At 33.4% G+C, this 15,808-nt stretch overlaps 1 protein-coding gene across 1 annotated transcript; it reads right to left on the reverse strand.

Annotated features, from left to right (window-relative positions):
- Window positions 1-6,081: 6,081 nt before the first annotated feature.
- On the reverse strand, window positions 6,082-9,312 carry APS1 (ATP sulfurylase 1). The gene is made up of 5 exons (XM_012214334.3): window positions 8,661-9,312; window positions 7,232-7,637; window positions 6,839-7,099; window positions 6,646-6,732; window positions 6,082-6,514 (listed from the first exon to the last, which is right to left on the reverse strand). The coding sequence occupies exons 1-5, from the start codon at window positions 9,158-9,160 to the stop codon at window positions 6,377-6,379; spliced, it is 1,392 nt and encodes a 463-aa protein (XP_012069724.1). The 5' UTR covers window positions 9,161-9,312; the 3' UTR covers window positions 6,082-6,376.
- Window positions 9,313-15,808: the final 6,496 nt, after the last annotated feature.

Consider the following 15,808-nt stretch of genomic DNA (forward strand, 5'->3'; position numbering starts at 1 on the left):
TAGAAACTAACTGGATCATCATCTATCATGTCTACAGTATCCTCATGTTCCTAAAGAAACACTATATAATCATCTGGAATAGCACTTCTTCTCTCCCTAGTAGATCTCCTCAAAGGCATTTGAACAGACTCTAATTCTTGAGGTTGTTGAATTTGTTCTTGAGGAAGAATAGCATTGTCTTGAATTGGATCTTGAATAGTGACAGGAGCAACTGGAGTCTGTACGCTATCAGAAACAACAAAAGGAATGAGAACCGAATCATCCTTACTTGGTTCCTCTTCAAAGACAATGTTTCTTTCTTTATTTCTCCCTCCAAAATCAACATCCTCAAAAAATGTTGCAATTCTCGTTTCAAAAAAAGTTCTGGAAGTAGGATTATAAAACTTGTAACCCCTAGACCGCTCAGAATATCCAACAAAGTAGCTGCTGATAGTTTTGGAGTCCATTTTTGTTTCATTCGGCTTGTAAGGCCTTGCTTCAGCTGGACATCCCCAAACATGAAGATGCTTTAGACTAGGCTTACGTCCAGTCCAAAGTTCATAAGGTGTTTTAGCAACTGCTTTAGATGGAATCCTATTGAGAAGATAAGCTGCTGTCTTTAACGCTTCACCCCACAGAGACTCTGGTAAAGTAGAATGACTAATCATACTCCTTACCATATCCATAAGAGTCCTATTACGTCTCTCAGATACACCATTCATGCTGGGAGTACCAGGCATTGTATATTGAGGGACAATTCCACATTCCTGTAGGAAAAGCGCAAAAGGTCCTGGACGTTGTTCGCCTGAACCGTCATATTTACCATAATATTCACCACCACGGTCAGATCGAACAGATTTAATCTTCTTTCCTAGTTGATTTTCAACTTCGGCTTTATAAGATTTAAACACGTCCAAAGACTCAGATTTTTCATGAATGAGATATAAGTAACCATAACGAGAATAGTCATCAATGAATGATATAAAATATCTTTGGCCATTTCTAGTTGCAATATGGAATGGACCGCAAATATCTGTATGAATCAGTTCTAAAACATTGGATGACCGAATGGCACCTAGTCTCTTTTGTTTAGTCTGTTTTCCTTTAATACACTCAATACAAGAATCCAAACCTGTGTAATCAAGTGTATCTAAGATACCATCAGAAACAAGACGCTCAATTCTCGATTTGGATAAATGACCCAAACGTCTATGCCAAAGTACAGCTGAGTTATCAATATTCAACTTTCTTTTGGTACCTCTTGTAGTAACATGCAGGGATTCATGATAACTAGTATCAATGTCTAACATATATAGATTATCACATTCACTCAAGCAACCAGTACCCAAAACTTTTGAATTCATAGATAAAGTGAATATACTGTCTCCAAAAGAACAATGAAAACCAGATTTGTCCAAAAAGGAAACAGAAATCAAATTCCTTCTAAAAGAGGGAATAACAAAAGTATCTATAAGATCCAAAAAATAGCCAGTACTTAAACATAATCTAAAATGTCCAATTGCCTCTACTTCAACCAGATCGCCATTTCCTACATAGACGTATCTTTCACCGTCAGTTGGCTTTCTGTAGTTGAGGCAGCCCCCTCTTTGCAAGCCAAATAGCAAATTTAGGACAGTCCTTTCTCAAGTGATCCGTCTTTCCACAAAAGAAGCATTTTGGCACATAAGGCTTCTTTTGTACTGGATCTACAGCAGTAGCAGCAGCAGGTTTCTCAATAGCCTTTTCAACAGTCTTTGCAAAAGGCCTCTTTCTTTTCTTGTTCTTGCCCTTCCCAGCTGAAGAAACAAAATGAGCACTCTCTCTTTTGTTAGAATTCATCTTTTCCTCCTCATCAACACAATGAGAAATGAGCTCGTTAAGAGTCCATTTATTCGGCTGACAATTATAGGAAGTCCTAATTTGTCCATACTGAGAAGGAAGAGAATTCATAACCATATGGACTAAAAGGTCATCTGGTAAAGCCATACCCAGCGCCTTCAGTCTCTTTGCAATCTGAGACATGCTAAGAATATGCTCCCGAACACCACCATTGCCAGCAAACTTCATGGAGGTTAATTTTCCTAAAAGTGTTCCCACTTCAGCTTTGTCATTCTTGACATAAGCCCTCTCCAGCTCTGCAAGATAGTTTTGAGCATTGTTCTTTTCAGCTGAGACAGAGTCTCGAACATGTTCTGGGACTCCTTTCTGCATGATCATCAGACCTAAACGATTAGAACGCTCCCACTTCTCATACTGAACCCTTTGAACATCAGTGCTCGTATCAGTAAGAGGAGCAGGTTCGTCCATCCTGAATGCAAGATCCAAATCCATACAGCCTAGAAAGATCATAATGTCTGATTTCCAAGACTCAAAATTTGATCCCTCAAGTTTAGGGACACAATCAGGATTAAATGACATGTTAGCTGACATCAGAGAAAATAAACAAATAGATAAGTATAAGCTCACAATCCACAAATGAAACAATTCACATAAGTAAAGATCAAAAAATGGAAATAAGATACAGACACAACATTAATATTCTCATCTTTGGATGTAAAACATTAACTTGCAATTAGTATCTCAATGCAGCAATCAAATATTGATAACATAGTCCTGACAAATAATAAATCTTCCTTTGGGCCGATATATCATTGTCATGGAAAATAATCAAACAATTATCACATATTTATTGCCAAACATGTATTCAAAACTCAGCCAGATAGCAACCTTCCTTTGGGCCGATTAACTATCCGCAACGAATTCTAATACACCTGTCTAATATTCTAAAATAAATCAATTCAAGCAATAGAGGTCACTTTGGTGACTTATTGATCAAATCAATTTATTTTAACAAATATCAAACACAATAGGGACTTAATCACTCCAAAATTTAATCTCAAGTCGACAAATTAATTCATTTAATTGTAATTAAAACAAAACAATTGCAATTAAATGAATTGATTGTCTAAATATTTAATAATCTAAAATTATTTAGCCCAAAAAAAATTATAATCTAGTCTTTAAGTCACTAAATTTGAGACTAAATTATAAAATAGGACTAAATATATTTGAATAAATAAAGTTCAGGGTCTAATCGAAAGAAAACAGAAAATTAAAGCCTAATCTGGAGTTACAGAAAATTTAGGGCCTAATCTGAAATTACAGAAAATTTAGGGGCTAATCTGAAGTTACAGAAAATTAGGGTCCTAATCTGAAGTTACAGAAAATTAAGGGCTTAATACGAAAAAAAAATAAAATTAGGGATCTAATATGAAATTTTCCAGGGACCTAACTGTTATTTTCCATCCCTAACCTAAAAAACAAAACGATAAGGGACGGAAAATAACAGGTTCCAGCCCCTTTCCGCCGCCAACAATGGAGGTTTTTTTTTTTTTTTTTTTTTTTTTAACAAGATCCAGCCAGCAAAGAAAAAAAAAAATACCAAACGAACAATTAATCGTTAATGGCGTTAGTTCAAAACCTCTTACCTGTTCTTGGGAATCCGAAGAACAGTGAGAACAAAAATATATATATACATTTTTTTTTATTAAACAAAACCCTCAATCTATAAACAGTAGGGTAAACAAATAAATAAAAAAAAATACGAAAATCAATCTAAAATCTAGCAATTATGCACAAGGCTCTGATACCACTTGTAATGAATTAATCTCAAATAATTCCACAATAACCTAAATCGTGCAAACCACTAGATTCAACAAAATAGATTGAATAAGAAAAGGTTGCGTACCTGACATCGTTGTTCGTCGATCTTGATGTATAGAATTAGGTTTGCAGCCTTCCAGAGAATTGAAGAATCGATTTTGCGGAAGCAGTACGAAAGGAACGTAAAACTGAATCGTATTCAACTCCTCTGGGGACCACGACCTTTATATACCTGTAGGGTTAGTACAATTCCTATTTCGGTCCTTTAACGAAATATGAATTATATAATGGTCTCTACACTTAATATCTATAATTAGTTGATACCTCAATAGTCAATTATTCACAATCAAGACCACATTTGAAATTGACTTTACAATTGGACTGCTGTACATATTTAATTTTACATATTAAGCCCACAATAGAAAATTAAATCCAACAGTGTCGACATACATTAATTTCCAACACCTGTTAATCTTCATCGTATGGTCACACGTTCCAAAAATAATATTTTCAAGCCGAAAGTTTTAAATTCAGTTACCAAGCATCCTTTCCCTTCATTACCAGAACCTAGTTCAGTTAAACAAGTCTTAGCTATTCCCGATTAGCGACAGGCAATGACATCAAAGTTTAATGCATTACTTGATAATAATACTTGGGTGCTTGTTCCATATGATTTTGCTTATAATCTGGTCAATTGTAAATGGATTTTCAGGGTGAAGAAAAATGCTGATGGATCTTTGCAGAGATACAAAGCAAGACTAGTTGCTCGGGGTTATAGTCAGCGACCTAGTGTTGATTACAGTGATACATTTAGTCCAGTTGTCAAACCAGTGACAATTCAGTTGGTGCTTACTCTAGCAATTACTAAAGCTTGGCCAATTGTTCAACTGGACGTGAATAATGCATTTTTACATGGTCCTTTGACAGAAGATGTTTATATGCAGCAGCCACCAGGTTTTAAAGATCCAACAAAACCCACACATGTTTGTAAGTTGATTAAAGCACTTTATGGGTTAAAGCAAGCACCACGTGCTTGGTATCAAACTTTAAGAGCTTTTACTGTTGCCTATGGTTTTCGGTTATTAGCATGTGATCATTCCCTCTTTTATTATATTAAAGATAGTGTATATTGTTATTTTCTTGTCTATGTAGATGACATAGTAATTACTGGAAATAACAATGGGTTTGTTCAGAGTTTTGTGCAAGCACTTGGGAAGCGTTTTTCTCTGAAAGATCCGCAACCACTGTCATTATTTCTTAGTATGGATGTGCGACAAATAAATGGAGGGATTTTCTTAACTCAACATCATTATATTCGGAAATTGCTTGAGCAAGCAAAGATGGATGGTGCGAAAGAGATTTCTACTCCAATGGCTTCGGATATACAGCTCCAAAAATCAAAAAATGAGACTTTACCTGTTGATGCTACTGCCTATCGAAAATTAATTGGAGGATTGCAATATTTAAATCTCACTCGGCCGGCCATAGCTTTCACTGTGAACAAATTATCACAGTATATGCAACATCCGAATGCAGACCATTGGCTGGCGTTAAAGAGACTACTACGGTATCTGAAATCCACAATTTATTATGGAATTTCAATCATGAAGCAAGCTGATTTTGGGTTTCATGCATACTCGGATGCTGATTGGGCAAGCGATCCTTCGGATCGAACATCAACAACCAGATTTATCTTATATCTTGGTAAGGTTCCAATTAGTTGGAGCTCTAAAAAGCAAAGGGTGATTGTTCGGTCCAGCACAGAAGCTGAATATCGTGTTGTTGCAAGTACAACATCTGAGGTAAAATGGGTTACATCCTTGCTAAGAGAACTCGGACAAGAAGTAGACACCCCTGTTATTTATTGTGATAATATCTCTACTGTGTATACATGTAAGAATCCAGTGTTTCATCCAAAATGAAACATTTGGAGATTGATATTCATTTTGTCCAAGAAATGGTCCAAAGAGGTGAGATAAGGGTCACACACATTTCTTCCAAAGATCAGTTAGCTGATATGCTAACTAAATCTCTGTCTAAGGTAAAGTTTCAACAAAATCGGGCCAAGATAGGAATCCACGATGGATTCTCTATCTTGCGGGGGAGTATTGGAGATAAGAGTTAACAGATATTGATAAAGTTTATTTAGGTTGTTATGGATAGATAATTTATGTTGTAACTTATTTTGTAACCATATACTATTTAGTATAGGACTCTTCTTGTATTTAAACACCATGCTAATGACAATACGATCATCTCTTCTTTTCTATTGTCTTCTGTATAGCTTTTATATTTATGTTTATTTTACCAAATCAGTACAATGATTTAAGCATTTGTTTAAACTCAAAGCCTTGCGACTTCTTCTCATTAGAACAAGTCCCGTCGTTCAAGTTTATCTCAATGCAGTAGGGTTTCTGAAAAATGGAACTGCTCACAAAAGATAAAAACACCCCACAATCTGTGTCCTTTAAACAAGCCAAGGCAAGCACAAGACAGTTCAATACAAGCTTTCAACACTCATAAGAGCACCAAGCACTAGGGCAAAAGATGCCACACCAGGCAAACCTAATTGCAGATGGAGGCAAAGTTTCATGTGCCCGTACCAGTGCCTCGTGATTTTATTAGAGATCTGGACTGAGAATATTTACAACAACTTCCTCATACAGAAATGAGATAAATTGGTATTAAGGTTTCTTCCAATGAGATTCTTTACATTATGAGGCAGCAATTCCATCTACACTGAAACTGGTTCAGGCACTTTGCCATTGTCAGCTGGAGCTAAACTGTCATAGTATTCAACCAACACATTCCAGCCACCAGGGCACATGAATCCATCAGGTGGGTTCTCCTTGTTCTTCGCAAGTGTTCGCATCTGTAAAATGCAAACAAGCATTACAGTATGAGCATATATCAAACAATTAAATTATTTTTGCGATCCTTGCTCATACTACAACTATCTATCTTTTCCTTTAGTTCTGCAATTATAAGCTAAGCAGAGCATACCTTGGTGCCTGATATGAAGAGGAAATCTTGGGGTCTTGTGGGATCAAAGAATGCCATTTTACCCTGCGTCTTATCATACGCAGCAACCTGCAACCAAATCCAGTTAATAACCAAAATCATTTCCACTGTTCTACTAAGGAAGCAGAGGCAATATAAAAAATAAGTGTTTGCATAAGCTAAAAGCTTTATGTACCTTAAAAGGAAGGATGTTTAGCCGCTCCAGTCCAGGAGCCATACTCAGCACCTTTTTCCCATGGTCCGCATCATATAAATCTCTTTTCTCAACTGGATGACTCATTCCAGCTGGATCCCTACCAACAATGTAAAAGTTAGCTCCTGCATTGATCCGAGCTTTTGCATGCCACTGCACCTCAGTTGGACCAGCATAGTGCATGGGAGATGGAAATATAGAGACCACAGTTGTCTCAGGATCAAGCACACCATCTTCAAGAACCTGAAAATGCATATCATTAATGAAGTCAGCACTGTACAAATTGTGAAAAACAGACATAAATCAGGTTCACTTGCAAACTTTACACATATAAAGAACAAAAACAGGTTAAAATAAAGGATTAAAAACACCTACCTTCTCATGTTGCTTCATTCGCCAACTAAGCGGAACATCATCAGCTTTTGTATAGCCTCCTAATGGATGAAGCAAAAGGACAGGATTCTTATAACCCATCTCAAGAAGCCGCTTACGAGTATCTGTCATTAGTAAAGCATGGCCATTGTGCACAGGATTTCTCAGCTGAAAAGCAAAGACAGCATCTGCATTCCGCTTTGTGAATTCCTTGCGGAGTTCTGCTGGTGACAATCGAAAACGATCCAGACCATCATGGTACTTGATTGGTTCAATTACCTCCAAGTCCCCTCCAATCAGCCAGTTCCCAGACTTTTTTATAGTTTCTTCAACATAAGGAAGACCAGGGGCTGTAGTACCCCAAGTTCTTGCTATTCGTTCTTCTTTGGGGTGCTTGTAGATCTCAATACTGAAAGAAACAAAACAAATAATGTTGCATATTAGAGGAAAAGTCATAAAGAGAAAAATCATAGAGAGAAAAAGCCACAAGTGAAAACCAGGAAGAATTGAGGGAAAAAATTACAGACTAAAAATGCAGAGTTGAAGAGAAAAGGGAGGGTAAATTTATAAGAGATCTTTACTTTTCAGCATGCTTCCTAGTTTCTAGAAATTGACCTTCAGAATTTTTATTGCAAGGTCAAAGCTTCACAAAACATTTTACAGTTATCTTAACACAATCTTGTATGTAATGAAATAAATACAAGTACTTCTCTTTATATATCTAAGGCACTTGAGGATTAAAGAGCAGAAACGAAAACAAATTTGACATAGTAGAAACTAGAAACACACAGAAGAGCAATCGTAACCTACACGAATACGAATCGAGCATGTATAATTTAGTTCAAGGGAGCAAATGCTAAAAATTGTTCTTCCTGTGATATGTTTACCTGGTCCGTGTTTTAGAAATCAAATAAATAGAATTTCAATTTTCTATTATGATCACATATGCAGTAGGAGTTTCCAGCTAAAATACTAAGAGGGGACCATAGGAGAAAAAATTATTACACCAAGATGAAATTAAATCCAAAGACTTTTTGCTTCCCCTACAATACCAATAATAATCATCATCACCATCATCATCACCGTGTATAAAAAGAAATCACAGCAGAACTCAAATAGTCGTTTTCATAAGATGCGTACTGAGAAAAGTTACCTAAGAAATATAAGCTAAAAATAATTCAAAATCTCCACCCAGCAGTAAAATCCGTTATTATCCAACTGAAAGGAACAGAAAACTAATTTCACGTGTAAATAAGATAATAAATGGAACAAATCATGCGAAATAAAAACATCAAACACCCATCATCACTCTCACCATAAAATCTCAAATTTCTAGCACTAACTTGCCATTCCAATCAGCAAAGCTAAAAAATGCGATATAAATAAAGATTATTAGCCAAAAAAAAAAAAATTAAAACTTTCGCTAACTTACTCGTTCAAAATTGCAATCGTCTTATCGTCAGAATCGACGAGAGCGACCCTTTTGGACTCGCCGATCCGTTGCTTCTGCAAATCGTCGATGGCGAGCACAATCGGCACCGACATGTTAACAACCGACCCGTCTTCGAGACGGATGGCATTAAAATGAAGAGTTTGGAGGAACTCGGATTCTCTCATGAATCCAGAAAGTGGACTTGCCCAACCTTCGCTCAATACATGAACCCATTGTCTATCAATCTTCGTCAACGTAATCTTAGGCAATGAAATCGCCTCTTTCCTTCTAACATCCTTCTGAGACTTGTCGACGAAGAGTTCGACAAGCTTGCCACCGTCCGGTTCGATCAACCCCGCTCGAATACGGGCCAACCTTTTCGAGTGAAGTTTTGGAGAGAAAGATACTCTCAGTGGAGGAGCGAAATGGTTGTTGAAGGATTTGGGAAGAGAGTGAGAAATAGAAGGGGTTTTGACGAAAAGGTTAGAAATGGAAGCCATTGATGAATGAGAGGAGAACCAAAAACAGGGCTCTCCGTTTCCTGACCCAGTTGTTGCTTTTTGAGCGGTAGTTTATTTTGTGCGTTCAATAATGGAAGGGAGGGTATTTTAGGGATATTAGGAAATTAACGTAACAGTAACTAGCAAGAGATGAAGACAGTGACAGAAATTGGATTGCACATGGATTTATACAGAGGAGAGGATGCGATGGTAGGTGTAAAAGGAGAATTCGGGAGGATGAACCTGGACATTTTTTTTATTTATTTTGTTATGTTTTCTAATAAGTCGAGTCTGCGGCCTGCAAAACGGAGCAAAATACGTACAAGAAAACCAACTCAGTATTTTTTTTTTTTTTATCTTAGTTAATACTTAATTTGGTTGTTAATTATAAAAAATTGAAAATATCTCTATCTATTAATTAAAATCTTAATATCTTAAGAACCAACCTCTCAGAATTTTTAAATCTCTAAAATTTTGTCACATAATCAAAATTTTTCATTGGGTCTTCTTCTTTTTTTTTTCTTATTTATGGTATTTATGGTTATTAAGTTGAGAGTAAGAGAATTTATAGATTTACTGACATATGAAGATATTTTTTTTACTTTCATTTATAATTAATAATTAAGAATCACTTAAATTTAGATAGAAGGACAAAATACTAATTTATTTTTATAATTTTTTAAATATCAATATGGTTGAAAATAACAAAATTAGTATATTAAGCCGAATATCATTGAATAAATAATATTTTTCCTTTAAAAGAAATGAAGGTGACCCTACATTTTTTGTTTAGTTTCAAATCCTGTATAAAATTTTAGAACAATTGACATTAAAGGCCTTTTTGTTTTGAACAGCAAAATTTCTCCTAACAATAGTAATCATAATAATGTCTCTATATAATGAGTCAATAATATTCTTCTTACCTGATTGAAAAATTATTGCTGTGGTTGTGGCCATCAAGGTTGTAAAATTTTTTAATTTTTAAATCTTAAAATATATTAATTCTTATCTATTTAAAATACTGTGTATTTTAAATAAATTATTGTGTTTAAATTTGTCGATTTGAACATTGGTAGACTCAAGACTCCAACAGTTGGCTCCCGAGTTGACTCAGTGTGAATTTGACCTGCTGTGCTAGCAGGAGGATGGTGGCCTCTGAGAATCTTCTTTTATTTGAATTCAAAGATACTACGCCCGAAGACATTATTGATTAATATAAATGGAAAAAAAAAAAAAGTAAATTTTGACGTTTTTCTTTTGAAATTCTCCACCTCTCGTATAAACTGAACCTTACCCGTTTCTGGGCCAGATTCAAAGTTACCCTTTTAGATGTATCAAAGGCAAAATTCTCTAGCTACCCTCCCTTTTTTTTCCTTTTTTAAATTCCTAATTCCTGATGGGATTGATTTCATATCCATTTCTTCAATAGTGAAAAGTAGACGTCGTTTTTGGAAGTTCAATAGTGAAAAATCAATGGTTTTGCTTTTTATTTTTCTTTGTCGTATAATGTCAGTAGTTTTTCTTTCTTTTGTCGTACGACATGTTTTTTTATTTTAAAAAAAATTATGACAAAATCCGCATTTCACAGTATTACAATTTAAGAAAGACCATTAAAAATAAAAAATACAAATTATATGGAATGACGAGGAGGGAGATTGAATTTGAAAAGGTTTTAGGGCATAATTTTACCACTGAAGTATAGGATAAGAATAAATAAAATTACTAATTTGGACAGATTAAATTAGCTTAATTAGTGCTAATCTGACACGATAATAGTGGGAACAGCAGTAATTAAGTAAATTATTGTGATTTAGCATTAATACCTATAGCGACAAAAATGACAGGAATCTTGCTTTGGCGTCAGATTCTGAATCAATAGTATATCATTTATATATTTTGTATTTTAATAATATGGGATTCTTTTTAAAAAAAAAATAATAATTTTGCTCAAATTTAATATGATGTTTTAGTTTGTAGTTTTTGCGCAACCAAAAAGCCATTTTATAGATAAATAATGAAAGCACTGATGAAGGAAGTCGACAATTACTAAGGCAATTATAAACAGGGAATAATGGAAGCACTTAAAGCTAAAAGGCCAATCTTTATTTTATCAGTCAATTCCAAAATCTACGTGTGATCAACTAATGTCAGTTTTAAATATAAAATTGGCAATCACTTTCCATTAAATTATTCAAATTTCTGAAGCTTTAATGTTTATTTTATATGAAGTTTATCAATATGAATTTATATAAAATATTTATAATATACAGATAAATTTAAAATCAAAAATTAATATCTATACTTATTAGCTGTGATGCATTGACACGCGAGAGGCTTGACGTTTTAAAAATGTTTCAAAAATGGTTCAAAAATATGTTAGATCTATTTTCGTAAATACTGAAAATCGGACACTCGTTCCCCTTTCCCAGAAACGTTTCTTGCATTAAAAAATATATTAGATTTCAAATTCAAATCAAATTTGAATGATTTGCAAATTCTATTTGGGAAATGACAAATAATCCTATTTTTAATTTTGGTATTCAAACTTTAAATTTAACAGAATTTTATTATCTTTTTCCTTTTTCCCATTTAAATATTTTATTTTCTTTTTTCTTTATTCATTATGGAACTCATAAACTTTTGTTCCCTTTTGAATATGATTTATAATGATTTATTTTTAGTTATAGTTAGAAAATTTTAAATGTAGTTGATTGTCTTTTAAAAATTATAAATATACTCTTTCTAAATTTTTTTTATATTTATTTTTTATATTTTAAATTCCTATATTTTACTCGTTTCTCCCACGTTTTTATTTCCTATATTTTTTAAAATGCAGTTTTTTCTTGTCCATTTTTGCGTTTCCTGTTTCCCTTTTCCATGTCGTGCATTATAGCTTATTAGTTAAAATTAGAATTCAAAAAATTTGTTTCCCGTTTCCATGTCGTGCATTATAGCTTATTAGTTAAAATTAGAATTCAAAAAATTTTATCAATCATTGAATTATTTATTATAATATGACGCAAAGGATTTAAACTTAATACTTTTTATTTTTCATCACTTATAAAATATTAAAAAATTAATTAGAACATATTTAATTAATAATTATATTATTTGATCTTTAGAATGACAGGACTTATTAATTCGAAAATTATCCACTTTTGCTATGATAATGTCGGCCGCCAGCTGCCATTGCAAATGGTATGATTTAAAGATTAATTGGACAGTGAAGGAAAATTTTAGATATGTTAGGAAATGAGGAAGTAGTTTCTCTTGTGACTCGTCAAATTTTGTTAGTCGTAACATGATGTTTTGATCCTGTAGTAAGAAGTAAAGTGTTACCAAATCTTTTGCTTACACGTTGCTATTTAAACCACATTTTCCACATGTTGGGTTTAACGTTCTCGTGAGAAAGAATAGAAATATGGGCTTAGTTTTTTTGGCAGGCCTGTTGCAATTAGTATTACTTATTGGGCTTTTGTGAAACCAGTTTTATAGGTGGGCTACCAAGAGTAGCCCATCAACAATTTTTTTATTTCTGGAGCCCACCATTAAAAAAATTTATAATTCTCCTGTTTAGAGTTTAGAGTTCAGACATATAGATTGGTCCACAACTCCACAAGTATAAAACAGTGGGAAAAAAAAAAAGAAAAGAAAAGCAAACACTGTGGTGATAAGGACAATAAGATTATTCTCTTTTCTTATTTTAAGTTAATCTTTAATATCATATGATGTGATATGCACACGTCCGTTCATTTATTTTATACTATAAAGATTCGATTAAAAAAAAAAAAAGAAAAAGAAAGAAACTGCCTGCACATCAAAAAGATAAAGATAATAAAGATAAACAGTAATAAATCAAGTACCAGTCAAGGAAAGTATGAAGACTATAATGTTTGGTCTTTCACACATCAACCCCCAATTTGGTTTTTTTGTCCCATCAAAAAGCCCTATCGACCTTTCATTTTCTCCATTTTGCTTTATTTAAATAAATTTAAATACAATTTGCTTTTATTTTCTTCATAAATACATTTTTTTTTCAAATAATGTCTTAGCGCTCTATGTAATTTATTAAATAGAAAAATAAAATGGTCTCTTATTACATCGTAAAATGAATTATATATTATTTTTTAATCATTTAATTTAATATGGTATTTTCCTGGTTCAGCAATTATAGAGTTTTAACTGAAATAAACGACTCCGTGGACAGTGTTTGTCTGAAAGGGAGAAGAAAAAGAAATTTAATTTTGATTTTAAGCTTTTGCCGATAAATCGCTGTCAAGAGAATAATAAAGCAGCAGCGTAACATAAAAATTGTACAGATACGGCTACGGCTACGGCAACAAAAGCTGTATTTTGAGTACAAAAGAATCCAGCTATTCTGTATGGCTACCAATCTAGTGGGAACCAACGAACAACAACCTTTCTTTTGTACGCTTTTAGATAGCCCATACACTAACCGTACGAACTGGAGTTTGTCGATTGCATGGGCCCCGACCAAAAGACATTCATTAGCCCATGGACTATCAGATTTTTGTGGGGCCCAATTCAACAGCTATAAGACAAAACATTTTCCTTTTTCAATTTTATTAAAACATCTCTGAAAATTCTCGCCATAAATTAATAATTACAGTATATAGCATTTTATGTCTTTGGATATATAAAAAGTATAGAGATTGAGACTCATAATTAAAAAATTTTCAATTTACAATTTTGAGAGAATGTGACAAAAGTGGCAAAATAATTAATATTTAAAATTTCTCACAAAATTAGGACAATATGCGACATATGTGTATCTGTTGTCCTATTGATATAAAATAATTTTACATTTTAATTGGGAAAAGTTCCTTTAATATATATATATTTTTTAATTATTCTTTAACAGAAAAGGAAAGCTTAGGGGGTGATGATTAAAGTGGGATACAAAGTACTTTGGTGTTTTTTGAGCTCTGACGATTGAGCTTTCGATTGAATGATAAAAGGTCTAATGGTGCTTTTGATGGGGACTTAAGTTTTACACTTGCTTGAAAGCTGCAACGCAAAGCAGCTTATAATGGCAAAACGACAAATATACTTAAAGGTTTTGCCGTTTGTTTGTTTTCTCAGCAGAAAGAGGACACAATACCCTAATTGCATTTCCAAACGTAACTTCCCCGTTTGTTTGTTCAAATCTATCTATAAAATTAGTAAAATCTCGCATAATTTGAGTTAATGAAGATGGAGGTAAACAAGTTCAGATTGAGAGGATTTTACGAAGGATTGTAGTTTCCCTAAATTAAAAAATTTTTTTAAAAATTATTTTAATTTTACTCTATGTAATTACTAAAATTATTTTTTTATTCTCTAACTATTTGGGCTCGACCGCTGCTGGAGATGAACATGCAGGTAGTGTAAAAAATAAATAAATAAATAAAAAGGGGAAAGGAGTACTGAAAAGTGAAAGTGTGAAACTTTTGGTAATAATTAGCGGCGAGGATGCCCTAAATGGGCCCTCTTTTGGACTGTTTCTGGCTAATAATTAGACCCTTTCGAACCGATCTTTCCTTTTTTCATCACCAGCTGGGACCTCTCCTTCTGGCCCAATGTTGCTAACTAATTAGACTGTTAAGGTTGGGCCTCACAGTTATTATACGATGCATGCACCTCTTTTTGGTTATTGTAAACCATCATCTCCTCAACCAATGGTAATTTTGCTCGCAGGTCGCACCCAACTAAGTCACTAACTTTGCTAAAGAGCAAAGAACAAAGTGTTTCTTTTACCAGCAGCTTTGCTTTTCTTAATTAGTACTTTCATGCAAATAATTATGTATTTCTTTTCTATACTGTACACAATTACAAAGCTAGTATTAGTAATTTTGTTCTTTATAATAAAAAAAAGTATTTAAAAGATGAGAATTGGAATTTTAATATAAAAAATTTATATATCCAATGCCTTTTGTAGATTCGTTGTTTTTTTATAGAAATTTTAGATATAAAAACACTCTTGCTCTTTTTCTTAAAAAGGAAAATAAAAAAATAAAAAAATAAAAAGATAAAGAAAAAGCTATTTTTGGGTTCAAAATAATTGACCTCTTTTACCATTTTCATCAAAAAGATAAAACCATAAGAAAGAAAAAAAAATTCACCTTTGGGGTGAATAAAGCTAGTGCAAGACTTTACCATTTACTTTTGGCAGTCCCTTTAATTAGGCTTTAGCCCTAAACCTACTTTAGATTATGGATTATATAATGACTCTTTCTACTCTCTAGTTGCTAAATATTCAGATGCCAGTTCTAATAGCAGCTTTCACTATATATATTGCTCTGTGGCATGACAATGGCATGCATGCCTTTATCTCAGCACTTATGTTATAAGTGGTGGTCAAGTGTCCACTTTACAAGGCAAAACATAAATATTAGGGTTACCATTTTAATTTTGCTTCCTAAACAGATAGATATAGTAAACTAAGAATATAGAGATTAAATATAACTATTTGCTGAAGCCTTATCTTTGTATGCAAATTGCAAAGGGATGAGGTGCTAAAGTACACAAGGAAAGTGTACTAAGAATAACTTCTATATCCAATTGGATTAGTGTAATTGGTAAAAATTAATGAAATTCCTCTCTCATTGGTTATGATATTTGATATTATTGACAGTGCTTTTTGAATCA

Source organism: Jatropha curcas, chromosome 7 (assembly GCF_041381405.1).
Source record: "Jatropha curcas cultivar XTBG-Jc1 chromosome 7, XTBG_Jcur_1.0, whole genome shotgun sequence".
NCBI lineage: Eukaryota > Viridiplantae > Streptophyta > Magnoliopsida > Malpighiales > Euphorbiaceae > Jatropha > Jatropha curcas.